Source organism: Chlorocebus sabaeus, chromosome 5 (assembly GCF_047675955.1).
Source record: "Chlorocebus sabaeus isolate Y175 chromosome 5, mChlSab1.0.hap1, whole genome shotgun sequence".
Classification (NCBI taxonomy): domain Eukaryota; kingdom Metazoa; phylum Chordata; class Mammalia; order Primates; family Cercopithecidae; genus Chlorocebus; species Chlorocebus sabaeus.
This window is the reverse complement of record NC_132908.1, coordinates 44,307,202-44,334,528: the sequence shown is the minus strand read 5'-3', so window position 1 is coordinate 44,334,528 and position 27,327 is coordinate 44,307,202. Positions and strand designations below refer to the sequence as shown.

The 27,327-nt window shown below is 36.4% G+C and overlaps 1 protein-coding gene across 5 annotated transcripts in view; it reads right to left on the bottom strand.

The window, feature by feature from the left end:
- PHKB (phosphorylase kinase regulatory subunit beta) overlaps nucleotides 1-27,327 on the bottom strand; it is a 224,228-nt gene that overhangs the window by 187,648 nt on the left and 9,253 nt on the right. For 4 of the 5 annotated variants that reach the window (XM_007992231.3, XM_007992276.3, XM_007992243.3 and 1 more), the window contains one exon: nucleotides 1,341-1,430. In XM_007992231.3, coding sequence (XP_007990422.1) covers nucleotides 1,341-1,430 — 90 coding nt within the window. Of the gene's footprint in view, nucleotides 1-1,308; nucleotides 1,431-27,327 lie in introns of those variants that run through there. The other variant, XM_007992251.3, reaches the window with a different exon arrangement.

Sequence of the window (27,327 nt, the reverse complement as noted above, 5' to 3'; positions counted from 1 at the left end):
AGTGCTAGGATTATAGGCATGAGAGATCACACCCAGCCATGTTATCTACTTTTTGGGATAGTTTTTCAAAGGTCAAAAACATTCTGTTCTGTCACAGAGATTTAAAGAATTAAACTTTCTTTTTGTTTTTCTCAGACTAAATTTATCTTTTTTTTTTTTTTTTTGAGACGGAGTCTCACTCTGTCATCCAGGCTGGAGTGCGGTGGCATAATCTTAGCTCACTGCAACCTCTGCCTCCTGGGTGCAGGTGATTCTCCTGCCTCAGCCTCCTGAGTAGCTGGGATTACAGGAGCACACCACCACACACGGCTGATTTTTGTATTTTTAGCAGAGACGTGGTTTCTTCATGTTGGTCAGGCTGGTCTCAAACTCCTGACCTTGTGATCCGCCCGCCTCTGCCTCTCAAAGTGTTGGGATTACAGGCGTGAGCCACTGTGCCCGGCCTCTAAATTGAGCTTATCATAATAATTTCTTTCAGAAAATCAGGGTATTTATTATTTTTCCCAGTGTAAAGAATTAGTCCTAAGAGTTCAAAGTACACAATTTACATTAAAAAAAGTTATCTTTAGCTAGTTATTGCCAAAAAGATAATAAAATGGGCAACTTAATGCATGCAAGAATCTTGACCAAAATAAGTGAGATTGAAGTTTTATATGAAGTTGAAATAGATGAAAAATCCATTATCTTAGGGGGAGAGAAATCAAATTTTATGTTTTCTGCCATACTAATACAAGTAAAATGGCATAAAATGTAAACTGACAAAAAGATTAATATGCATTCTAATATATGGTCTGACAAACAAAGAGGAGGCCCATATACACATATCTGAAAGTTGCTTACTCACATTGAAAAACAAAATTTGTAAGGCTGGTCCTGGAAAAACAAAATAAACAAAACACCAGGGCCCTGATATTAATAATACTAACCTGTGATTATCTCTTGTATCTCAATGAATTAGAAATGGATATAAAAAGTTTAGGACTATCTGGGAACCATGTTTAGGTAAATAAGCAAATTAATACTTATGTGAAATATTTGTGTATTAATCAAAAAACATCTTCAAGGTCTCAAATCTGGTAACGTTTAGTAAGGTTTAAAAAACACAGAAGATATTGGCAACAGTTTTTAAATTATTCGAGGGCCAGATATGATCTGCCAGATTCCTTTTATAGTCCTGGTATTGACATACAATTGGAATACACAGCTACTTAAGCACTGAAAGTACCCCAACATCCCAATGACAGAACAATATCATCCATATAATGTACACGATTTAACTAGGGCAAAGGGAATACTAATCGCAGATACCTAAGGACATGTTTTCCTCAGGTTTTGCTCACCAATTCTGTAATAATGGTCCAATTTATCCCAGAGAGTTTCATTATCAGGTCTTGGAAGATTAATGCTTTTAAGAGGTTCATAAACTGAGCCTAAAAGAAAAAATAAAAACCCATCAAATTCAGTCATTTTCAGAAAGATAAACAAAGAAAAACTCTAAACAAATGAAGAAGCAGTGCTTAATCTAATTTTCATTATTTTATGTGAAGTACCATACTTTACTACTTGTAAATCTTTTTGCTGGGGGAACAAGAGGGAATAAAGTACCTTTGACAATAAATACAGAAGAACTTGAAATGTCATGGGATATTCCCACCCTTACCTCCAGCACTCAGTCCAACTAATTGATGTGTATATGATCCAAACAACTAAGTGTCACTAATACTCAGGTGGTAACAATTTGTCAATAGATTCTAGTTATTAAGAAATATGTCTAATTAGGTGACCATAAATCCAAACTTTATTCCTTATGCTAATGTTTCATCACACATTTTCTTCTCAAATGATCATACCCCCAAACCCTCAAGGAAAGAAGATAATGTTCACATACTCCAAAGCCATCCACTCCACGAATATTCAGCTAGGTTCCATGCTGGAATTCTTAATCCTTTACTTTCTCCCAGGTAGATGATATTCTTGCCTTATTATCTGGACTACAAGCAGATCATTTCTACTTTTCAACCTCGGAAACTACTCAAAGGTATTAGCAGAGTCAGCTACTCAAAAGCTAGAAAATATACAATAATCATGATAATTTACCACGAAATGGATACAGAAAATTGTTCACTTGACTAGTGCACTTTCTCAACTGCTAACTGAAAGAAAGACATCTGAACCTTCAGCCATCAGACTAAGTACTGTCTCTCATTCTTGTTAAAAGCACTCAGAAATTATAAACATCTCAAGGTCACAAATAATCCACCTCTGGATTCAGGTAATGTATACCATGTAGCCTAAGAACATAGCACAAAAATGAACCTATAATTTACCTAGTGAGGGAAATCACATTGGCACAGATTAAGATTCTGTTTTTAAAGAAAATTAAAGCCTTTATGCTCATAAAATTGCTATGGCCAACACGCTAGTTTAAAGCCAAGGTTTTGGGAAGCCTTTATGTTTAGGCAGATAGTAACATTAAGAAGAAAGTAAAGAAAAAGCCTATATATTCAGGCAACAGTCTCATTATCTTCTGTTGAACAGACAGACTAAGTACTAAAAGCACTCAGAAATTATAAACATCTCAAAGTCACAATTAATCCATCTCTGGATTCAGGTAATGTATACCATATAGTCTAAGAACACAGCACAAAAATGAACCTATAATTTACCTAGTGGCAGAAATCACATTGGCACAGATTAAGATTCTGTTTTTAAAGAAAATTAAAGCCTTTATGCTCATAAAATTGCTATGTCCAACATGCTAGTTTATAGCCAAGGTTTTGGGAAGCATTTATGTTTAGGCAGATAGTAACATTAAGAAAGTAAAGAAACGGCCTATACATTCAGGCAACAGTCTCATTATCTTCTGTTGAAAAGATAGGTAATTTGTAGATAAGGCTTGCTCTGAGTGAAAAGAAGATTTTCTTGTAAGAGTATTCACAATGGCACCAACAGGAATGGGTCCACAGTGAGGAACAGAAAGACCTATCAACAGATGGAGCATCAGTACTCCTTTCCTGCTTCAAAGGAAAGGACCCAGCCACCCCCCAGCCATGCCCCTTGCCTTCCTGTATTTAACTAGCTCCCGGCAGGTATAAGTATATGGGTAGCCCAGCAATCAGAAAGGAACAATATGCCACTGCTAGAGCATAAGGTAATAAGCTCTAGGAGTCTATACACTCCCAGTGAAGCTCATTCACTATGAAAGAAAATAAATTAGGTACAAATAATCATAATTTATAAATTGTGCATATGTATATATAAAAACTAAAGGGGACACCTTTGCTGGGGTGGAAGAATTGTGGGTAACATTTCTGTTTTTAGTTAGATCTCTATTAGTAGAGGTAGTATTTTGCTTTATATACAAAAAATATATCACCAACAGTTGAGTATATAATTCCATTACAATTAAATGATACATGAGCATATGGATACAGAATATGCAAACTGAAATCAACCTGCATCACAATGGTAGGTAAATTGATTTTGAAAGATTGTTTTAATGATATTTAATCAAGATTTTAGATTTTAAAGTATTTATTTTTAAAAGTGGTATGATATTTAAGATCTAAGGGACTATAGTGATTCTGTCATCTAATTTTTCTTAAAAAAAAAAAAAAGAGTTTTATTAGAGGCAACAACAAATAAACAAAAGGAAAATCAGGCCTCTCAAGAAAATAAGAATCTATTCAGTAATAGGAAAACTAGAAGATGTTCAAAGTATAGCAGAAAGGGTAAAAGTAAAATCATCTAAATTACACATTCAAAGAACGGCTATGATAAGAACAGCTTGGTTAGATAAATGTTATTATTTTAGTGATCATCATTGTATTGTTTCTAAAGCAACTACATAAAATTAAACAAGGATGTTCTACACAATTTATGGTAAACAATACCACAAATCTAAGTCAAAGGAAAAGTAATCAATGTTAACATTTTAAACAAAAATACAACATCTGGAAAGCATCAATGCCAGTAAAAATGTGAAGAGAGCAATTAATAGAGCATGAACTCCCAAAGCAAATTAAAGAGCTACAAAATAACAGAAAATTCTACTAAATAATTAGTTCCAATTGAAATGATATGGTAAAATGTTAACTTTTCTTTTCCATGCTTTTCCCATTTGAATTATGTCTATATACAAGCATCATAAAGTAAAATAAAACTTATCAGTGACAGGAGAAAAAGAGCTCAGAGCAGACTGAGCTAGGTGAGGTATGCAAAACTTACCAGGCTCAAGAAGACAAGAGTATGGGACTTTAATCACACTTTCCTATGCACCCACACCCAAGGGCTATGTTTACAGGCATTTTTGTTCCTGACTAGCTGCCTTACCCATTATCTTCCAGTTACTGGAATCTGTGATACAAAGAACAATATATAGCTAATCAATAGCTTTTGTTATTTTACTACAAGTTATTGGTAAACAACTTAGAAGTCACCTCTTCCTTCCTTTACAATTCACTTGTAACTGATGCTAATCAGAGGATATATTCAGGGCAGCTTCTAATTATGCTTCCACATAGATTCAGGCTTGAATAAACTCTATAATGAATCACATTTTCTGAATCTAGTTATTTAAGGTTAACATTTTGGCACCCTAGATGAGATCGGAAGTGGACCTCCAGAGAGCCCCACCACCACTTTACCAGCAATTGGCACTTTGGTACCAACGCGGTAAGTCCTCCTTCACCCAACCTTGCCAAAGTCAGCAGGATTCTCTGGTAAGGCCCCTGTTGGGATGTGAATCCACCTGTCTTGATTGTGGATTAAGACTTTATTCAATTCATACATAGTCTTAACTAGTTGAGGTTGGAAGTGAAGCTCTATAAAAGGTAAGAGTTTCATTTGTTATTCTCTAGAGATCTGCTGACTTTCAGTCAGATCTGTGACTTTCATTTTCTCTGATGTTATTTTGAACTACTAGTTGGAGTTTTTCAACTTTTTCTATAGTTTAAACTTTGGTCTTTGAAAAGAGGGAGTGAATCTTTGTGGCTTAAGTGGAAAACTTGTAATTTTAAAAACTGACAAATCTAAAATCTTCTTGAGTGACCAAAATAATAAAAGGCTCTCTATGTGTCCCACTAGGTTTCTGGTCATTCGGGAAGGAAAACAAAAATTATGGACAACTATCTCTAAAACCTAGACTTTGTCCTTAAGGAGTCACCCACCATTAGAAACACCAGCTGGATTTATATTTAATGCTTATGGTGCCTCTTCATGCTACCATTTAGAAAACTAGTCACACAAAACTAAAGATGACCCCAAATTACAATGGTTGAAATAGTATACTTTTAAAACACCTCAACTGGTTTATCTGTGTTCTCAATTTTAAAAAGCTAGCTCTAAAATAAAGTAACGAGCAGAGCTATTTTCAATGATACTTAGAAGTTTCTAAAAGAGATTCTGACAAAGTTATTTCTTTGCAAAAGGAAAATGTAAAATTGTATAAAGTGACTTTTAAAATGAAAAATGCTGCTGAAATTGTTCCTCCTCCTTTTTCTGTTTATTCTTTATTCTAACTGCTCCTCCCTTCCCTCCTCCTGCTCCTGGTGTACTGGCCTCATTTCAGGAATGAGACAGCAAGTGTAAAGAGGTCCGCAGAGAACCTCCAACTGGCCTGCACACTGAGAGGAGTGTGCAGTGGGTGGAGCCTCAGGAAGTTCACACTGTTTGCCACAGGGAGGAGCCTGATCTCCCCTGTTCCAGGGTGGTACCTAGGATTCAATCTATGAGGCAGGAAGCCAGCTAGCAGGACTTTGGCTTTGCTGAGACTCTCTGTTTCCCTTTGTTTTCCTTTTTGCCCGATAAATTCCATTTTTCTTGCCCTTTAAAGTGTCTGCAAGCCTAATCTTTCATGGCTATGTGACAAGGACCCCATTTTTAGGTGAACTAAGGAGAAAGTCCTACAACAGTTTAGCACCCAACATAGGGCTTAAGAAAGGGTGAGTGAGATGCAAACCAAATCTCTTTTTCTCTCATTTCTAAGCCTTTTCATCCTCAGACTTCTGAGGGTAGGGGAAACCATGCCCCCACCCCCATCAATCCCAGGTGTTGAGAAGGTCAGCCTCAGTCTCCATGGCATTTTCCTTTCTTTTTTGTGATGGAAGGGTGAGCAGGGGCTCCTGCCACCCTCCCCTCCCTGCCAGGGCTGGGACTCATGAACCAAAGGTGCCCAACAGCAGGCAGCTCTCCCTGCCACACATCCACGGAGCCTTCCACTCCCCCAGCCAGGAGGTCCCACTCCCTTGGACAGTAATGAAGTCTTTCTCACTGGTGGAGGAATCTATTTGCATAAAAATAAGAGGTTCCTCTTTAGGCATTTTACACTGGTTTTTTCTTTCCTTTTCTCCACCAGATCAGGAGTTGACTTTTAAATGAGCTTTTTTTTTTTTTTCCTTTTAGAAGACATTTTAACTAAGCTAGGAGTGATAAGGATCACTGTTTATATTCTCAGTAGAGTTTTAATTATGAAAAAGCATTTGTGAGGCTGGTCTTAACCTGTAGTCAATCTAGTGTACTTTCTGCATCTTTCCATAGCAAACTTTGCAGCAGGCCTCCATCTTGTTTCACATCCTTGGGAGTAAGGCCTACAACCACGTGGCAATGTTTTGTTCTAGCCTCGCCATCTTACAATGGTAGCCAGGAGTTCAATCCGGCCTTAGGGAATGAGTTCTTTCGAGTTTGATATCTGCATGACATTTGCCATTTTTTGATTCCCTGCCCCTCCACAAACTGCCTTGGATTTTCCTTTCTCTGAGCCTTTAGTAAAGTTTGAAAGCCAGAAATATCAGTCATTTGGCCTGGCTAAAGTTAGGTATTAAGAAATTTTAAAAGGACCTTATTAAAGAGTGCTATGGCTAAAGTCAGTTTAATTAAAACCAGCTATTCAAGCTCTAACAGCCTGGGACTCCTTGGGAAAAACAGGGGGCGCCAGATATCCCATTTTGCAAAACACCTCTGTTTTCCTCATGAAACCACAGGAACTGGAAGTAGATAAATCCCTCTCAGAATTTAGGGTTCTGTTCTGTTTTACATTGTGTTATCTAGAATTTTTTACTTTGGGGAGGATCAGAAATTACTTCACATTATGAGAGAAATGTAAAGACTGGCAAATGAAAGGTCTTGCAACTACTGAATCTTCTTCTCTCTACCGGTCTGTGTAGCTATATATGTGTTGAGTGTGATGTCTATAAAAAGAGCTCTGAATAATTGGCCTAAAGGAAGAAAAGGGCTTGGATTAAATATTTTTTAAAGGGAAGATAAAAGCTATGGTACCTTTTAGTTCATGTGGCTTTAATCTTCGAGAAATAACAACAGCCTTAAAGATTATTAGTAAAATGCAGATGTCATCAAAATGTAAATAGGAGGACTAAATTATGCAGGTTAGATACTAGGCTCACTAAATGTTTTAAGGTTTCAAACTGCCTTTTGGGTTTTAAGAACCATTTGACTTGCCTGCTCCACAACTGGTAAGGCAACTGACATATAGAAATAGTTCTATATGTCTGTAAGGGGACATATAGAACTATATGTCTGTCCCCTTACAGACACATAGAATTAACCACATCCTTAATTATGCTGGAAGGACCTTGGCTGTATCTGGCACACAATTAAAACAACTTGCCAGGGTTTACATTAAAGTTCAAATTGCTAGGAGTTACCATTAAAACACATAATTGAAACTACTGGAAATAGATTTACATGCTAGGTGTATAAGAACAATAAATGTGTTTTCAATGAAAGATTATTATAAGATAGGAAAATGTAAATTATTGGCTAGGGTTAAAGGATTGTTTTGAATTAGATAAGATAAAGCTGAAGGTTCAAACAAGTGGTGGAAGAATCATGGAAATGATTCTTGCAGAAGAGGCTTTCTGTGTGAACATATTGACTAGATTCCAGGGGTTATTATGTGGTTTCTCTGCAGGTTGAGCATTGGAATGAAAGCACAACAGGGTACTCCTGGGGCACTGATCTGACCTTTGGCAAAATTTGGAAAGGGTTATAAAAGGATTTTGCTTCATTAAAATTTCTGAGTCTTCATTTTGGCAAAATAAATAATTTATGGTAATCTGGAAATCAATTTCATAACATCAAGTGTTTTAATCCTCTAACATATTTAACAGGCTTCCCCAAATCAAACTTGAGCCTCAAAATTGCCTTTCCTGACACCTGGCTTTTGGGAGGCTTTAGAGCGCCCCTGGAACCTCCAGAAAAGAGGTAAACAGGATCATTTGACATGTTTAGTTACATGGGATTGCCAAAATGATGTTCAATCTTCTTAAGGTTATATTTTGGTGAATAATACTAATATTTGTTCCAAAACTATATGGAATTTCTAAAATTCTAATATCTAAGTATATGTTAGCAATCATAAGTAAGGTTAAGTTAGTGTAAACCACAGAGATGACCAAACTTCTTTGACAATTACGTTTCTAACTGTAACTACCCTGGACATTTTGTTGTTCACAGACAATTGTTGTCTTCCTTTAATTCTTTTCAAAGGATGGTTTACAATAAGTGATAGAACTTTGACAGGTGCTCTCAAATACAGGTTTCTGATAACTTTGTAGATTGTAACATTGGAATAAAGAAAAAATGTACAGGACTCATGAAGAGCTGAAATGTTCATGAATTTCAAGAAATCAAGAACTAAATGGACTGAATTCAGAAAGCTGAAGCAATCATTTTTGACTTTTAGTTGAAATATTGCTGATCCTTGTTTTGTTTTTCAGTGTTAAGGAAACTTTTTAAAAATTATTTACAGTCTTTAATAATTGAGTAAAGTATATTCCTGTGAATAAAATTTGGACCTGTTTGTTTCTCTCTGCCTGATTCCTCGAGAACTTGGAAACTATCTGTGAGTATTCTTAACTTATGGCAATATAGTTTTCTGCATCAGTGCAATAAGAATCCATTTTTCTTTTGCAGCAGGACGCAGTTGGAGAAACTGGTTGTTTTACCAAGATTTCACTGGAAGGGTATGCTTCCCTTTAAAGAGTCAAGCTCAACTTGCATAGCTAATAAAAGCCCCATGGTAAAAACTGGCCTCATACCATTGCCTACGCAGTTCTTGTACAGTGCTCCTGACCTGTGGTTGGTAAAGAATGTCACTTTCTAACAGGCCTACGAGCTCCAAGTTTATCTTGGGACCTTAAGAGGAGATGGTCACCCAATTCACAGGTATTTGAGGATACAAACCCATGGCTGGGCTCAGCTTTAAAAGGTCTTATCTGAGATTCCTTGTGTAACAGAGCTCCATCAAAACCAATCTAAAAAGCCTATGTAGAAATAGCTATTCTTGCTGTACTTAATGCAAATAATCAAGACAAGTATAAGACTAAAATCTATTTTGCAAACAACTCAGTCCTATCATGATTTTTTTCTTTTAACAAAAATGAGTACTGGAGGAAGATAAATTATGTTTCAAAACATATCATACATTTGTCATTAAGTTCTAAACTTATCAGAGTTCTCACGAGGTCAGGAGATCGAGACCATCCTGGCTAATATGGTGAAACCCCATCTCTACTAAAAATACAAAAAATTAGCCAGGTGTGGTGGCACACGCCGGTAGTCCCAGCTACTTGGGAGGCTGACCAGGAAAATCGCTTGAACCTGGAAGGTGGAGATTGCAGTGAGCCAAGATTATGCCACTGCACTCCAGCCTGGGTGACAGAGCAAGACTCCATCTCAAAAAAAATACAAATACAAATAAAAAAACAGCCATACTACCCAAAGCAATTTACAAATTCAATGATATTCCTATCAAACTACCAATGACATTTTACACAGAATTAGAAAAAAAAAATTTTTAATTCATATGGAACCAAGGAGAGCCAAAGCAATGCTAAGAAAAGAACAAAGCTGGAGGCATCATACTACCTGACTTCAAAAACACCATAAGGCAGCTACGGTAATGAAAACAGCATGGTACTGGTATAAAAACAGACACACAGACCAATGAAACAGGCTAGAGAAACCAGAAATAAAGCTAAACACCTACAACCACCTGATCTTTGACAACATTGAAGAAAACAAGCATTGGGGAAAGGATTCCCTATTCAATAAATGGTACTGGGATAATTGGCTAGCCATATGCAAAAGATTGAAACTGGATCCCTTTCTTTTACCGTGTATAAAAATCAACTCATAGTGGATTAAAGACTTAAATGTAAAACCTAAAACCATAAAAACCCTAGAAGAAAAACTAGGAAATGCCATTCTGGACATAGGCCATGGCAAAGATTTATAACAAAGATTCCAAATGCAATTGCCACAAAAACAAAAATAAAAATTGACAATTGGAACCTAATTAAACTAAAGAGCTTCTGCCCAGCAAAAGAAACTATCAATAGAGCAAACAGACAATGTAAAGAATGGGAAAAAATATTTGCAAACTGTGCATCCAACAAAGGTCTAATATTCAGAATCTATAAGCAATTTAAACAAATAAAAAAGCAAAAGCTACACGACCCTATTAAAAAATGGGCACAGGACATGAACAGATACTTCTTCAAAGAAGACATACATGCAGCCAACAAGCATATGAATAAATGCTCAACCTTACAAATTATTAGAGAAATGCAATTCAGAATCACAGTGAGATACCATCTCACACCAGTGAGAGGGGCTATTATTAAAAAGTCAAAAAAGTGACAGATGCTGGCAAAGTTGCAGATAAAAAGGGAACATTTATACACTGCTGGTGGGAATATAAATTATTTCAGTCACTGTGGAAAACAGTTTGGAGCTTTCTCAAAGAACTTAGAACTATTATTCGATCCAGCAATCCCATCACTGAGTCTATACTCAAAGGAATATAAATCATTCTACCATAAAGACACATGCATGTGTATGTTCACTGCAGCACTATTCACAATAGCAGGGTCATGGACTCAACCCAGGAGCCCATCAACATTGGATTCATTCAAAAGGTGGTACCTATATACCATGAAATACCACACAGCCATAAAAAAAAAGGAATCATGTCCTTTGTAGCAACATGGATGGAGCTGGAGGCTGTTATTCTAAGCAAATTAATGCAAAGACAGAAAACTAAATACCACATATGCTCGTTTATAAGTGGAAGTTAAATATTGAATACCTGTGGACACAAAGAATGGAACAATAGGCATGGAGGCCTCTTTGAGGGTGGAGGGGTAGGGTAGGGTGAAGATCGAAAAACTACCTATTGGGTACTATGGTCATTACTTGGATGATGAAATAATCTATACACCAAAACCCTGCTGCAACACACAATCTACCCACGTAACAAATCTGCACATGTACTCCCTCAACCTGAAATAAAAGTTGGAAAGAAAAAAAATATATATATATATACACACAAACTCTAGTATCTAATAATACAACATTTGACCTATGTATGTTTTCTCATAGACATAATGTTTTAAGGCACGATTTCAAACCTATCACAGGCATATGATGGTATGATGTTTACAAATACCTTAGATAACAGAGTTTTATGGATAGTCGCATTAATGTCTGCAAAAATCCTTATTGCCTGAAGCAATATATTGATTTAAAAAACATTTTATATAGCACTGCCTACTGGATACCGATACTGAAAGTTAAAAATATTACACAAACAATATACTTTCAGATTTCTTTGGGTTTTGGGTTCTAGCAGAAAAATACACCAAATCTGTGAAAACAGAATCTTACCCCAGGGAAGGAATCAGAGTCAGTGTTTACCATTTGTGTTTCATTAATGATTCTCTACTTTTGGGAACTGAGCAACTTGAAATTTACCAGTTCTAATTTCCAACTTCAGATTCTCCTCCTGCCTTAGCTAATTGTAATTAGATAATCTTCCAGTTATGGGACATGTAAAGAGTAGTAATTTTTCAGAATCAGGAATAAATCTCTGAAAGCTGAGGTGTACAATTTTTGAAGACTGCATTGCAGAAGTTAACAAACTAAGAAGAAAGTATGTACAAAGAAGCAGTGTATAATCCAAATCCCTGGGCTGAGATGTTCCCCCAAAAAATAATCAAGAACTAAGCATAATCTGAAGATCTGTTATCATAGAGGGTCAAAGAGTCCCATAGTTCCAGGAGGTTTGTATATTCCGGGTACTCATACATGCACACAGGAGGATGAGGAAGGCAGGAAAGTTGCAGACAGGGTAGGCATGGGAGAGCAGAGGAAAGAGGCTTGTATATGAACACACAGTCTAGCTTGTATATGAACACACAGTCTATCAGCAAAACTACATCTGTGGCTTATTAAGTAAATTATTAATACATTAATATTTGAGCTGCTGAGACAGCAAGCATTCCCATAGAACAACAGTCTATACGTTTGTCCTATGACTCATGTATACAAGACACAATACATTTTCAAGCAGTTTTGAAATATAAAGTACATCATCTTCAGGCAATATTTTCTTCTTCTTAAAATTCCCGTTTACTCCTTCACTGATACAAACTAGCGAAAGGACAAGTCATTCCAATACATCCTCAACTTTGGATCTCTAATGCTGGCACATAGGAGGTTCTCAGTAAATATTTATGAACTGAACTGAGTCATCCACATTATCAGGGGAGGCCTTCTTTAATTCCCACAGCAGAGTTAATTGTTCTATCTTCTGCAACCTTAATCACAGTGCTTGTTTATCAAAAGTGATCACAATACATTTTATTTTTGGCATTTGATTAATGTGTTATTTTCCATACTACATTGGAAGACGATCAATAACAGGGACAATATCTAGTACATGGTAGGTGACAGTAAATGTTTAGTAGGAAGGAAGAAAAAGGAGAGAAGCTGAAAAAATATGTTTCAGGGAACTCTTTTTTTCTTTTTACTACTTTTTGTTTTTAATCTTGTGTCAACCCTCACTTTCAACAGAAAGTGGTGAGGCACCAGGCACAGTGGCTCATGCCTATAATCCCAGCACTTTGGGAGGCCAAGGCAGGAGGATCATTTGAGCCCAGGAGTTCCAGATCAGCCTTGGCAACATGGTGAAACCCCATCTCTACAAAAAAAAATTTAAAAATCAGCCGGGTGTGCTGGTACACGCCTGTAGTCCCAGCTACTCAGGAAGCTGAGGTGGGAGGATTGCTTGAGGCTAGGAGGCAGAGGTTACAGTGAGCGAAGATCATGCACCTGGACTCCAGTCTGGTGACGGAGTGAGACCTTATCTCTCGATAAATAAATATGAACCAACCAAAGAAAGCAGTAAGGGAGTTGCTCTACTATGTATGAAACCCTGACCCAGAAGCAGTGCTTCAGGAAACTTTTGATGACCAGTTTACAAATTTATTCTCATAGGCTACCCTATCTCCTGCTACTGTCCCATACACATTCTCTGATTTAATAATGTAGTTCCACCTCCTGAGAAAGATTTCCATGATTAGACAAGTTGGAAAATTTGTCTTCCTCACTTTAGAATGGATGCATCTTAACTTCCATAGTTAAAAGGATTTGAATATATTATACATAGATTCAGCACTGTGAGCATCTTCAAGATGACTGATACCTCCTTGAGAACAAAAGAAACAAAACTTAAACCATGATTTATTCTCTGCACAGTTCCACCATACATAGAAATTTAAAACATTATGGAATAAACGTGCCCTCAAAAGAGTAATAAATAAATAAATTATGAAACCTTCATTCAATGAAGTATCTTAAAACAGTTTAAGGAATAAGGTAGTTCTATAAGTATTATGAAAGACTAAACTGTGGAAAAGTAATGTTACAGAAGAAAACATGTTTAGCATGATCCTAGGTGTTGCAAAGCTAAGCAACAATAACTATATACGTAAAACGTTTGAAATGTATATGCATATATAGATAGCTAAGTACTTTTAAAAGCCTAGAAGGATACACACCACATTGTTAAAAATGATTACCACTAGGGAAAGGAGTGTGATTTTTATTCTTTATAGTTCTGATTGTAAAAATACTATATGAAAATATTATATGCATTTACTACTTGTGCAATTTTTTAAATGGAAAAAGGAAATTTGAATGCCTAACTACTTATGCATTGCACAAGATAGTTTATATACGTTATTCCATCCCATCATCCTGACAAAGCTGTGAGACTGGTATCACACCTTTGTCATACCACATAGAGGCACACAGAAGTTATTCAATGGCAGTCTGATTTGAAAACAGGGCTCTGTGAAGAAAAACTGTACATGTGTACTTTTCCTTATACCATAAAAGCTCACCAAAAAAAATGCTTCACTGAGAAGCATTGAGCCTTTAATCCTTGCTTTCACTTTCTGCTTTAAACAGGAGATTGCTCCAAAATTATTTGTATATGTATACATACATATATATGTACTTTTACTTCACAACTCCTATTTATTATTATACTTCATTTGAACCCTCAAGATTTCGAGTCTACGTTTCTCCATGATGGATAGCAAGGTGGGTAAGAAATATATTTCACATGTAAAATATGAAATGGCAAATATGAAATAACACAACTTCATAAAAAGGAAGTAAAATTTGCCTATTCAACTTATCCAAATAAGATGTGAAAAGGCCATTCCACCATTCCCATTTTATTTTTAATAAAAAGGTATTAAGTTCTTCCAGTGACCTTTAGAGAAGGAGCATGGCCTATAAAATCTATTTCAGGATATTAAACCTGGTTGATGTTTCATGTGTTGACCTTATGAATAGCAATCACTCAATTAGATATTTCATTTTCCTTTCTTATTTATAGTACCTTGCATAATATACTATGATTTTGTATGACTTCTGTGAGGTCAGAGTTGTATTCCAACAATTCTAATCTTTCTACAAAGTTTTTGGAACTCCATTTTAGGAAACAAATGCATTTAGAAGTGGTTATTTAATGTTATAAATAGCAATTGTTTTATTCACTGAAGTAACCCCAGTGCCAACAGTGCCTGGCACATAGTGAGTGCTTAATAAGTATTTACTGAACAAAATGAAATCACTATACTGATGTCTAAACCTTGCCAAAAGTTACTGTGACTCAGCCACAATGAATAAGGTGATGAATCAGTGCAGATGAAGTGAAGTAAGACTCACTCATCAATAACCTTAACTGTAACTACAAAGTAATTCATTGTTCTCTTATGTTGAGTGTGTTCTATTCTATTCTCTTATGTTCTGTTATTCTATTGCTTATAAAGGGAGATGGGAATGAAATAAAAAGAGATGATTAAAAAACGATTTGAGCAATGGCAGCACCACTAGAATAAACGTATGTAGCCTTACAAGTGGATCACTTTATAGAGAATACTACTAATCTGAACATATAATAAGATTTCTCAAGAGAAACTCAGCATCATTATTTCATACTTGTACTACAAGTAAAAATTTAAAATTCCAAACTTCAAAGGCTTAAATGACAGAGTCTTAGTTCACTATATTAATTGAATTACATAGAGGGGAAAAGAACTTCACTATATACTACTCTAAATCTTTACAGAAAGAAGCAGGTGCAGTGGCTCATGCCTGTAATACAGTACTTTGGGAGGCCGAGATGGGTGGATCACTTGAGGTCAGGAGTTTGAGACCAGCCTGGCTAACGTGGTGAAACTCCATCTCTGTTAAAAATCCAAAGCTTAGCTGGGTGTGGTGGTGGGCGCCTGTAATCCCAGCTACTCAGGAGGCTGAGGCATGAGAATCGCTTGAACCCAGGTGGTGGAGGTTGCAATGAGCCAAGATCATGCCACTGCACTCCAGGCAGGGTGATGGAGCAAGACTCTGTCCCAAAAATAAAAAAAAAGAAAAAAGAAAAAAAGAACTTACTTAATAGGCCAGGCTTGGTGGTTCACACCTGTAATCCCAGTAATTTGGGAGGCCAAAGTGGGTGAGTCATGTGAACCCAGGAGCTCAAGACCAGCCTGGACAACATGGCGAAACCCCATCATTCCCAAAAATACAAAATTTAGTCAGGCATGGTGGTGTGTGCCTGCAATCCCAGTTACATGGGAAGCTGAGGTGGGAGAATCGCTTGAGCCCGGGAGGCAGAAGTTGCAGTGAGTGGAGATCACTGCCACTGCACTCTAGCCTGGGTGATAAAGTCAGACCCTGTCTCAAAAAAAAAAAAAAAAAAAATGTATTTGTATCATGTCTTGTTATTATAGTGATACAGATGTGATATTAGGCATTTTATTGTGTCATACATTAGTTATTCCACACAAGCCCTACAGAAATAATACTTTCAAGTCATTCAGCATTTTGAAAAATAGACCCAAACTATTCCCATTTTTCATTTACACTTTGATGAAGCCTGTTCTATACTCTTGTCTTGGCAAAATTCAGCAGTACATTTAATATGAATGTTATTACTACAATTAGGAATTGTATAGAAATTATAATCTGTATAATTAAAATGAGTATGGGAAGTCTTGAATGTTAGCAGAAAAAAATCACAATAAACTCTAAATTAGCAAAGCAAGCAGACTGTAAATAAAAACCAGAATAAAACTAGACATACTTCTGAAGGACAGTATAGAGTTTGCAGGTAATGAATGCTAGTTAATTTTCTTCCAATCGAAACACAGTGAAGTTTTGTTCATTGGCTAAGTGAAACAGGGAAGAGATGGCATTAGCCTCTCCCACACTATACTTACGTACAACCCTTAGACTTCAGTGATTTGCTCCAATGCTGTCCTGAGAATCCGTGTGAGTAAGTGCCTTGCAAAGACCTACCTATAGTATAATCATTAACTGACCAAACTTTCTCATATGGAATTCAAGCCACATTTTTCACAAGCCAACTTTCATTCTTTAGTGAATAAGGTTAAACCCAATGTTAAATCAAGTAAAAGAGAGAAACTGCCTTCCCCTACCCCAGCCCTCAGAGTATCAACAAACTGCTGGAGGGGAGAACGTCTTCATAGCTAAAAACGTCACGGAAATGACATTTTGAAAACAGGAAGAACTGGACCGTAATCACAGCTGTATCATTTTGTAACTTTCAAGACCTGGGTTCTCTCTGAGCTAGGTCTTCTCATTTGAAAAGTGGAGAAAATTATATAACCTCACAGGGATATTGTGAGGCTTAAGTGAAATATTTTAAGTAAAGCAACACACAGTGCATATTAAATATGAATTGTCATCTCTTTGCCTTAAATTTTGTCATCTACCTCAGCACTTAGGACAGGACTGGGGCACAAAGTGGGAAAACAATGATTTCTGGATTAATTGGCTTTGTCAGGTTAATGTAAGAATCCTCTTGATCAATGCAAAAATGGATGACCCACATAATGATTTTTAAATCAGCAAATTAAATAATCAGTAATTTTTAAGAAACAGAAAAAGACAACTAAGTGAAATAATGTGAAGTTAAAGCAGCCTTGGGCTGCTACAGGTAGTTCAGTGATTATGAGCAGGAGCTGCAGAAAAACAAGATTACCACTTTTTCTAACCATGCCAGAGGGAAGAACATTAATTACATTAGATGAGGGATAAAAGCTCCAATAAAATATGACCCTGGGCTACACAGGAGTGATGCTAATAAGTCTTCAAGAAAAATTTTATAACCAAAATGAATGATTATTTCTGAAGCATGACTATTCAGAGCTAACCTTAATTCCACCAAAAGTCACTAACAACCGTCATGCCTAACTAAAGCCAGTTGTCAAACATCCCAGAAAAGCAAGCTGTCTCTGTGGGAGACAAAGCAAACTCAGGACCCTTGGTTGTGGAATCAAATATCTCATAGAGAAGTATAGAATGAGTATGAAGTTTCCACACCCACACTATAATGAAGACAACAAAATGTAAATTAATCTACTTTCTAATAAATACATTTAAAATTACAGAACTGGAAAGCTATAATAGGCATTCTTTAAGTTCTAATTCATCATTCAATATGCTATTCAGACCATCTAGTTTGGCTTAAAATTTTTTCATGTCTATTCTAAGTGTAGCTTAACTTTATAATATTTTTATGGACTATTAGTTTTTTATGTAATACGAAACTGAAAGAACGTGACTATGGGTGAACATTACATCTATTAAAATTTTGCAGTACTTTAATTTGCATTATAATTTAGTTATAAGAATTTCATTGTAGCAAAAAATTGAAATGAAAACTGAAGTTATGACAATGGATATTTAAGGTACTCAGCTTATACTACAGCAAATGAAACTAAACTATTTCTGTAACATGAAACTATAATGGAAATCAGCCTTGAACTTGTCAGTTTTTTGTAGTTAGTTTGAAGACTGCTTGCTGTTTCCTCTACTTTTCAAAGAAAATTATATTTCTTGAAGCACCTACCCCTATTTTTATGGTCATTCCATAATACTGTTGAATCTTACAAGGATACCTAGGAAAAAAAGAACTTTTAAAGCCAGTGTTTAATAGTATTGTTCTCTTTTAAATGATAAGCTGCACGAAATATGAAAGAGGCTGAAAGGAACCAAATCCCACCAGCACCAGCAAGATCCTCCACAAAGACCTTTAAGCAATTAGCACATCAGTTTCTCAAAGATACAAATGTGGAAAAATAAATTGGACTCAGTGGAAATCAGCTTAACTTCCAGTGCTAACCAGTTATACCTCTCATTTCCATTCAATTGGTTAGGCAACTGTTTGAAAATGGAGGCAGTCATTACATCCTGAAGCAGAGCTCCCTACTGAAAGGACTACATGATCCTCAGGACACAGAAGGGATCACCAATTACCAATTATGTATGATAAACAGATGAGACAGGAGATACAGACATATATATATACTCATTTCCAAGAGCAACAGTTGGAAATTTTAACGTTTATAGGAATGTACAGCGATGGCTTCAACATGGAAGCCCTGAAATGGGCTCAGACAAGTAAAAGGATCTGGGCCAGGTAAATCCAGGCCAGAAGTCAGAACCTGGAGTACACCAGAAAATTGACAGAAGCAAAGTGCCAGACCAGTGAAAGGAAGCTGCAAAAACAGCCATGGATCACACCCAGGAACTGTGGGTTTATGCCCAGTGGGAATCAGGGACGCAGATAATGACATATTTATTCAAAGAATAAGTTCAAGTTTGGAACAGGAGGATGCTTAATTCAGAGCCCAAGATCTGCAATCTGAATTAGAAGACAGAGAAGAGATAAGGATGGCACAAAGGACTGCTGCTCAACAAATATGGTGCTGTAGATAGACTTCTGCTCTTCAAAGTGCAGGCCATCCACAGGCAGCACGAGCCTCACCTGGGAGTTTGTTAGAATAGCAGTTTCTCAGGCCCTACCCCAGACCTGCTGAATCGGATCTGCATTTAAGTAGATCCAGGGCTCTACAGTGATAGTACTACTATCTTGTAAAAAATAAAAAAATGAAAAAGAAAAAAAATGAGGGAGAAGAGGGGAGAGAACAAGAGAGGGTGTAAGATGTTGAAGATGCCAGAGATCAAAATTAAACAGCAGCTTTGTTGTCTTAGGAAAATCTAGCTCTACAATCCCTAGAAAGTAAGGCCATGAACCAACTAAAACAGCTTAAATATCAAAACTAACATCTTGTTCATCAAAGCTTGCTTTAAGGTCTTTGCATCACTGTACTGAAAAATCCAAAGCTATTATCTCATCAACTCAATTCTCACAATCACAACCAGTTCTCCATCTTGTAAGATCTACCTTGAAATCATCCAGCCTCAGCCCTAAAACCATATAAGTACTTTCCCCTAACTCCCCTGACAGTCAATGATTGAGTGCCATAATATTTTGAAACAGAAAAAAATATTAACAAGCTTCTGGTCTAAGTCTCTTATTTCATGGAAGAAATTCACAACTTGCTCAAGGATGCAGTGCTTTTTAAGCATAAAACCAACACCAAAAACAAGATCTCCAGACTCTATTCAGGGATCTGATATTTTTAAAATACATTCATTATTTTGGTCTGTTTGTTCTGGACAAGGACATTGCTTTATGCTACTATAATTCACCAGTGTACCCAGAACACCATGCTTAGTGGGTGCTGTCAATATGCAACATGCCAGAATGAATACAAACACATAAATTTAATTTTAACCGAAGAGCTCTAAAAGGTTAAGAATAGTATCATTATAGTATGATTATCAGCATCCTAATAAGAACTAACAATATCAGAGCATTTACCACACACAAAGTACTGTGTTGACAGCTTTTTATGTATGATTTCATTTAATCCTCACAATAACTCTCCTAATAATAATGGTACTATTATTACCATTCTAAAGGTTTTTTTTTAATGGGGTTTAGTAACTTAACCAAGGTCACACTGGTAGCAAGTGGAAGACCTAGGATTTAAACACTGAAATATGCTTTGTTTCTTTTTCTCAGGTAAAGCAAAAAAAAAAAAAAAAGTTCACAGTAATACATAACCTGCTTCCAAGGTAACATTTAAATCAGAAATACTGCTTTAATGACAATTTTCCCCAAAATATGAAGGGGTTTCTAAGCAATTCTGGTATTGGATCACTGCACTCTGTCCATGTCAGCCACGTAAATGAACCATTTCAGTTGTCACGTTACTTGACCCATCTATCCTTTACCTAGATTTCACTTCTTTCTATTTCCATTTCAATACCATATTAGTTGAAGACAACTGCAGTTCACAAGAATAAAAAGAACTCTCATCGTGTAAATTAAATACATGATAATTGCTAGACTTAGCTCTAAAGAAGTCTAAGGTAAAAACATAGATTTTTTCTCTAGTGCATTATTTAGCATTATGTTCAAGACTTTTCCAGAAATAGATGCTATATCACTTCTTATTCTGAAACTTACTCTAGATGGCAAGATTTAGGAAATTTTTCTCTATTTTATTTAAAAGTATATCATTTTCTTTTTCTTTACCATATTCCTGAAATTGAAATGGTTAAGTTCAAATTCCTCGGTATCTTTGGTAAAGTTTACACTATGACACACAAGGCCCATTAAATAGCACTGACTCACCCTATGCATGAAGGAATAAACATGCTACTGATGACTTACATTTGGATTACTATGTAGATGAATAATCTATGTGATTTCTTCCATTTTCTCTTCAGGGAAAGAAAAAATCAGTACACAGAGATGGCTCAAAGTTTGTATACAAGGGGCAAAAGCAATCAGAGCCACATACTTTGGCCTTGGAGATGCTGCCCACAGTTTAAGAGAAAAATCAAAAGTGCCCTCACCATGTCATAAAGCTATTATAAACCCAGGTCACTATTTTATTTATTACATTTAGTTTATAAGCCTGAATTTTGAACCTTTCTGGAGTTGACCAGTAGAAGATTTTTTTTACTATGAAAATATGTTCTTATTCAAAACCTGCAGGAAAATAAATAAATTGAATCTTATTCACCAAGTAAAAAGGTTAAATTATTAGACAACACATACTGCTAGAAAGTTCATTCTGAACCAAAATTGTACTAATTCTTCTAACATGATTAATTAATTCATTCAACTTGTATTCTTATTCAACATTGAGTCCCTAGCACCAAGCCTTGTATCAGGGGCTATACAAAGTTGCAACAGATCTTGTTGGTGACCTGAAGGATTTCATAGCCTAGTAAAGAAGAAAGATATATAATTATCTAATAGCAATGTAGTAACATCAGAGCTAAAAGAAGCCTGTATAAAATGTCATGGGAACAAGCAGAGCAATTAATTGAAACCTGAAATGCAGAGAAGGGAGTTGTCAGAAAATATGTAAAAACAAGAGATCACTGGAGCAAAATAAAAGATTATGGAGTGCACCAAGCTTACAGAGGGAACTTCATGATAAAGGTACAGAAGCCAGAAAGAGAGTGACCCACTTTTGAACTACCAGGTACATTAATAACATTGCAGCACAGAATGTGAGGAAGACAGGAGGCTGGACAGGTATCCAGAAGTCTAATAGAGAGGATGCTGAACAGCAGATTCCAGGTGTGCATTTTATCGTTTAGATACTGAAGAGTCACTGGGGCATCATATGATCCAAACTCTAAAAGATATATCTGTTGGCAGAGCAAAGGACTGTAAGACAGGGAGTAAGCCCTAGGCATAAAAGTTTAGTTTGGGTAAAAACAATCATTCTAGGGCCTTCAATTAAGACAGTGACACCAGTAATGCACAAGGAAGGAAATATTCAAGAAATATTTAAATAGTAGAATTTAAAAACCTAAGAAGGACTTAAATTTGGTATAGGTCTTAGGTACAAGTATCAATATAATAAGAACGAAATAGAGCAGGAGAAAGAGTGCATTGATAAATTCTAACCCTTAAATAGTTTTTTTATTTCTTCAAATTATAATAATTAAAACCTTATATCCTGATAGATCTTTTTATCCTTGAGGTCATTGAGTAAATGATTATTATCAAAGCTACAAGCCTATTAAGAATTAGGATAAAGTGGGTATTAACAAATTAATTGGGCTTTATTGTGTATTTCCACGAAAAACAGATAACCAACCAAGAGGATCTCTGAATGGGTACAGAGAGAAATTCATATAAAAAGATTCCACAAAACAAAAATAATTTCCCTCAGAAATACATAAGTTAAGAAAACACGCTTTTATTTTAAAAGCCTCTATATTAATGATATTTATCATGAAAACTACTTTATCAGTGGACTACATAAAATCTGCTTGACACTAATGAAAGTTAAGGCCTTACATTTTAAAATCAAGGCTCACTCATATAATCTCAGCACTTTGGGAGGCTGAGAAAAAAGGATTGCTTGAGGACAGGAGCTTGAGACCAGCTTGGGCAACACAGCAAGACCCTGTCTCCAAAAAAAGAAAAAAAAAAAATTAGCTGGGCGTAGTGGCACATGCCTGTAGTCCCAATTACTCAGGAGGCTGAAGCAAGACGATCACTTGAGCCCAGAAGTTCAAGGCTGCAATGAGCTATGACCGCACGACTGCATTCCAGCCTGGAAGACAGAGGAAGATCCTGACTCTAAAAATAAAATCAACATGTTTATACAAGCCACAGTTAAAAGGAGCTCCATTTGAACAGGAAAACTGTCAAAGCAGGAAGAACATCAATAGAAATGATTAACACTCTCTATCAATGCTTACCCCAATACCAAATAAAGCTGTTTAATTAAGATTTTTTTAATAATTATTTTAAAAATAAGATGTATTTTTAAATGTTATTTGGAAGCATGGGAATTTGATAAGAAAAATGTCACCAAATGGGGCATGGTTCTATTTCCTACATTTAGCAAAATCTTATGATACACAGGATATTTTCTCTAGAGTTCCATCCAGGTTTCTCACTACGAATTTCCAGATGAAGTCCCCTAATCAAATCTATAGCATCAAGTTGGCCAAAGCCTAGGAGTGATGCCCACTTCGGAATCACTTAGCCATAGAAGGTTCTGTTACTCAAAACTTATTAAACATATTGTTTTTGCTTAAGGACACAGGAAATAATAAGGCTGCCTCTATTAAGACATCGAGATCTGTGGTCAAGTTACCGAGATAGAAAAAGAAAGAAAAAGCGTGCTAGAACTTGAGATGTCCCAACTTCCATCTTCAAAATGTATCCATAAACACTTAAATCAAAATATTTAAAATCAAAGATCACAGTAAATTTAAAGGTTTAGTCTCTTGTCCTGAATTTGTGAAGAGTTAGACTTGCCTGACTCCCATTTAGTTACAAAGATGGAAATTCACGACAAAACATATTTAGGAGGCAGGGAAAAAAAGATGAGACTGAAATCATCCTAAATCAGAAGCCATTAAAAGTTTAGATGTGAATTATAAAAAGTAAGCAATAAGCTGTCCTGTAAGCAGAAAACCCCAAGAACGGAACAGTCAGGTCGCAGTGGCTCACACCTGTAATCCCAGCACTTTGGAAGGCCGAGGCAGGCGGATCACCTGAGGTCAGGAGTTCAAGACCAGCTTGGCCAATGTGGTGAAACCCTGCCTCTACTAAAAATACAAAATTGGCCGGGCGTAGTGGCGCATGCCTGTAATCCCAGCTACTTGGGAGGCTGAGGCAGGAGAATCGCTTGAACCTGGGAGGTGGAGGTTGCAGTGAGCTGAGATTGCATCATTGCACTCTAGCCTGAGCAACAAGAGCAAAACTCCATCTCAAAAAAAAAGAAAGAAAGAAAATAGTCCACTGACTGACGTCACAACAAGCTAATTCTTTTTGACATATTGTTGATTTATAACTAATCAATCATCAGATATTTACAAGCAAGCTGACAAAGTTAATGTAACCAAAGTGAATATACAAAGTAAATGTACCACATTTTTTTAATATATAGAAAATTCTTCACTGGTTCAACTATTGGAGGAAGACAGAAATATAATAAAGAATACAAGTTAAGCACCTGATGAGTATATTTTTAAAACATACCAGGAAGCTAAAGTATGTATGAAGAGGAACTATCCACAGCTCAATAGCCCAATCTCAGACTCTGTGTCTGTCCTTCCTAGTCTCCATCCACAGCTTTAGCAATAAGACTTGATCTATAATCCAAATAACAGCATAAGTGTTCATCTCTATGTCGGGTGCCTATTTCAGTCCTGAGCTACAAGACTTGAATCTTAAATGGCCAAAAAGGAAGGCCATGTAAACACTGTGAGGCTATTGATAACAAAGGGAGTAAAACAATAAACTTTTAAAGATTTTATATGACAAATGAAAGATCAATGATATATATTTTGAAAAAAGAGCATATATGGCATATATCAGAATGTATAAAAATGACAAATTTCAATTATTACACAAGATTCTCAAATGTTGACCAAAGGGTACAAAATTTCAGTTAGATAGGAGGCAAAAGCTTCAGTGACCTACTGCACAGAATGGTGGCTATAATCATAAAGCGTTATATATTTCAAAATTGCTAAAAGAGTAGATTTTAAATGTTTTCATTATGAAAAAATAGTAAGTATGTGAGGGGCCAGATTTGTTAATTAGTGTGATTTAATTATCCAACACTGTAAGCATATATCGAAACATTATATTGTACCCTGTAAATATCTACAATTACTACTTGCCAATTAAAAATAACATTAAAAAAATTCTCATTAAGGCTGTTGGAAATCACTTAATGTTTAGGTCACATCCATTCATCTACACAAACCCACATCCTCAAGAAAATTTGTGAAATATGAACTGAAAGAGAAGAAAGCTATAAAACCAAGAAGTTAAATATAAAGAATAAATTTTCATGGACTAATAATCATGTGATTGTTGGTAAAACTAATAAAGTCTATAAGAAAAAGCTAACAAATAACAAAATAAAAAACAGCAACAACTTTTTCATCTTTTGAAAACTATTTCTAATCAAGGCAACCAAGGCCTAATGTGAAAAAAAAATGAAAACAAGTATGAATGTATTCAAAATACATTATAGAGGCCAGGTGCAGTGGCTCACGCCTATAATCCCAGCACTTTGTGAGGCAGAGTCGGGTGGAGTGCTTGAGCCCGGGTGTTCCAGACCAGCCTGGGCAAAATAGAGAGGACTTGTCTCTACAGAAAAAAAAAAAAAAAAAAAAATTAGCCAGGCATGATGGTGCACACCTATAGGCCCAGCAGAAGGGAATGCTTGAGCACAGGAGACCGAGGCTGCAGTGAACTGTGATAGTGCCACTGTACTCCACTCCAGCTTGGGTGAGAGAGCAAGACCCTGTCTCAAAAAAAAAAAAAAAAAAAAAAAAAATCCTAGAAGCTACAATGAACCATCAGAAAGCATTTTCAAGACTAAATACGTAATATAAGCAGTTGCAATTTTCTATTACTTGCTTTCTTTTTATTTATTTTTGAGACAGGGTCTCATTCTGTCACCCAGGCTGGAATGCAGTGATGCGATCTCAGCTCATTGCAGCCTCAACCTTTCAGGCTCAAGCTATCCCTCCCGCCACAACCTCCAACCAGCCATCCCAGGCACCACAACACCTGGCTAATTTTTGTATTTTTTGTAGAGATGGTTTCGTCATGTAGTCTCAAACTGGGCTCAAGCAGTCCACCTGCCTTGGCCTTTTTAAGTGCTAGGATTACAGGCATGAGCCACCACACTGGGCAGTTGTTTTCTAAACAGGGATTTGAAAATAGATGTGTCCCAAAATCATAAAAGATATGTCCTAACTGCATATATTTTCCACAAGTCTATTATCTTTTAAGAGGTAAATTAATGTCTAAATGCATCCTTCTGCCTGAATCAAGCAAAGAATCAAGGACCTTGTGTAGCTTTGCAGACTATTCTTCGGAATAGAATGGTCAATATGCCATTTTAAAATGTGAAAACAAAATAGCATAATGACATAAAACTAACTGTATCTAACATTTTACTATATACACACACACATATATTTCATACATATACTTTTTTTTTTTTTTTTTTTTTTGGAGATGGAGTCTCGCTCTGTCGCCCAGGCTGGAGTGCAGTGACGCAATCTCAGCTCACTGCAAGCTCCGCCTCCTAGGTTCATGCCATTCTCCTGTCTGAGCCTCCCAAGTAGCTGGAACTACAGGCGCCTGCCAGCATGCCCAGCTAATTTTTTTGCATTTTTAGTAAAGACGGGGTTTCACTGTGTTAGCCAGGATGGTCTTGATCTCCTGACCTCGTCGCACATATACATTTTATATTTGTATATATGCACCTAAATTATGCATTAGAACCTACGTACCATTTATATCTCTGACTCAATAAACTCACTGTCTAAAGTTAGTTTATTCTCACTTAACAGGAAATGGGCCACAGGAATATTCCTCCAAAAGTGAGTTTATTGAGTCAGAGATATATAGGTTCTAATGCATAATCAAGGTGGCCACATCTTCTGAATCCAGAATGATGATATACTCAGTATCTGTGTCTTCACAGCCATTCACTATCAAACATAGATTGAGTGTCCCTATGCACCCAGCATGGTGCCGTGTGTTAAACATAGAGATATACGACACACAGCTTCTGCCATGAGGTTGCTCCCTGCCTTTTTGTCACCTTCCAGTCTATTTTTACATAACAGAGAATTATCATAAAATACTAATCTAGCCTTACAACTCCACTGCTTCAAATGTTCACGTTCCCTTGCATTTATAATAAAATTCAAACATCTTCAAGGCTCCCAAGACCCTGCCCATCTCAGCCCCTCCTCTCACCCATTCCTGTCATTCACAATGCTTTACCCATAATGGCCTTTTCAGTAGGCTTTAAATACCCAGCTCTATCTAGCCCCAGGATCCTCAGCCTAGAGCCCTCCTTACCCCAACTTCTCCGCTGACTCCTATTTCTAAGAGTTAAAGATCACTTTAAGCTCCCTTTCCTTGAAGTCCCTACCCCAACCCTGCAGGAGATAGAGAGCTGATGAGTGGAGATAAGCAACCACTTAAGGGTTAGTTCATTTTAGAAAAATCACCCAGGCAACAATAGTGTGCATTGACTAGGGAGATAGTACAAGGAGAGG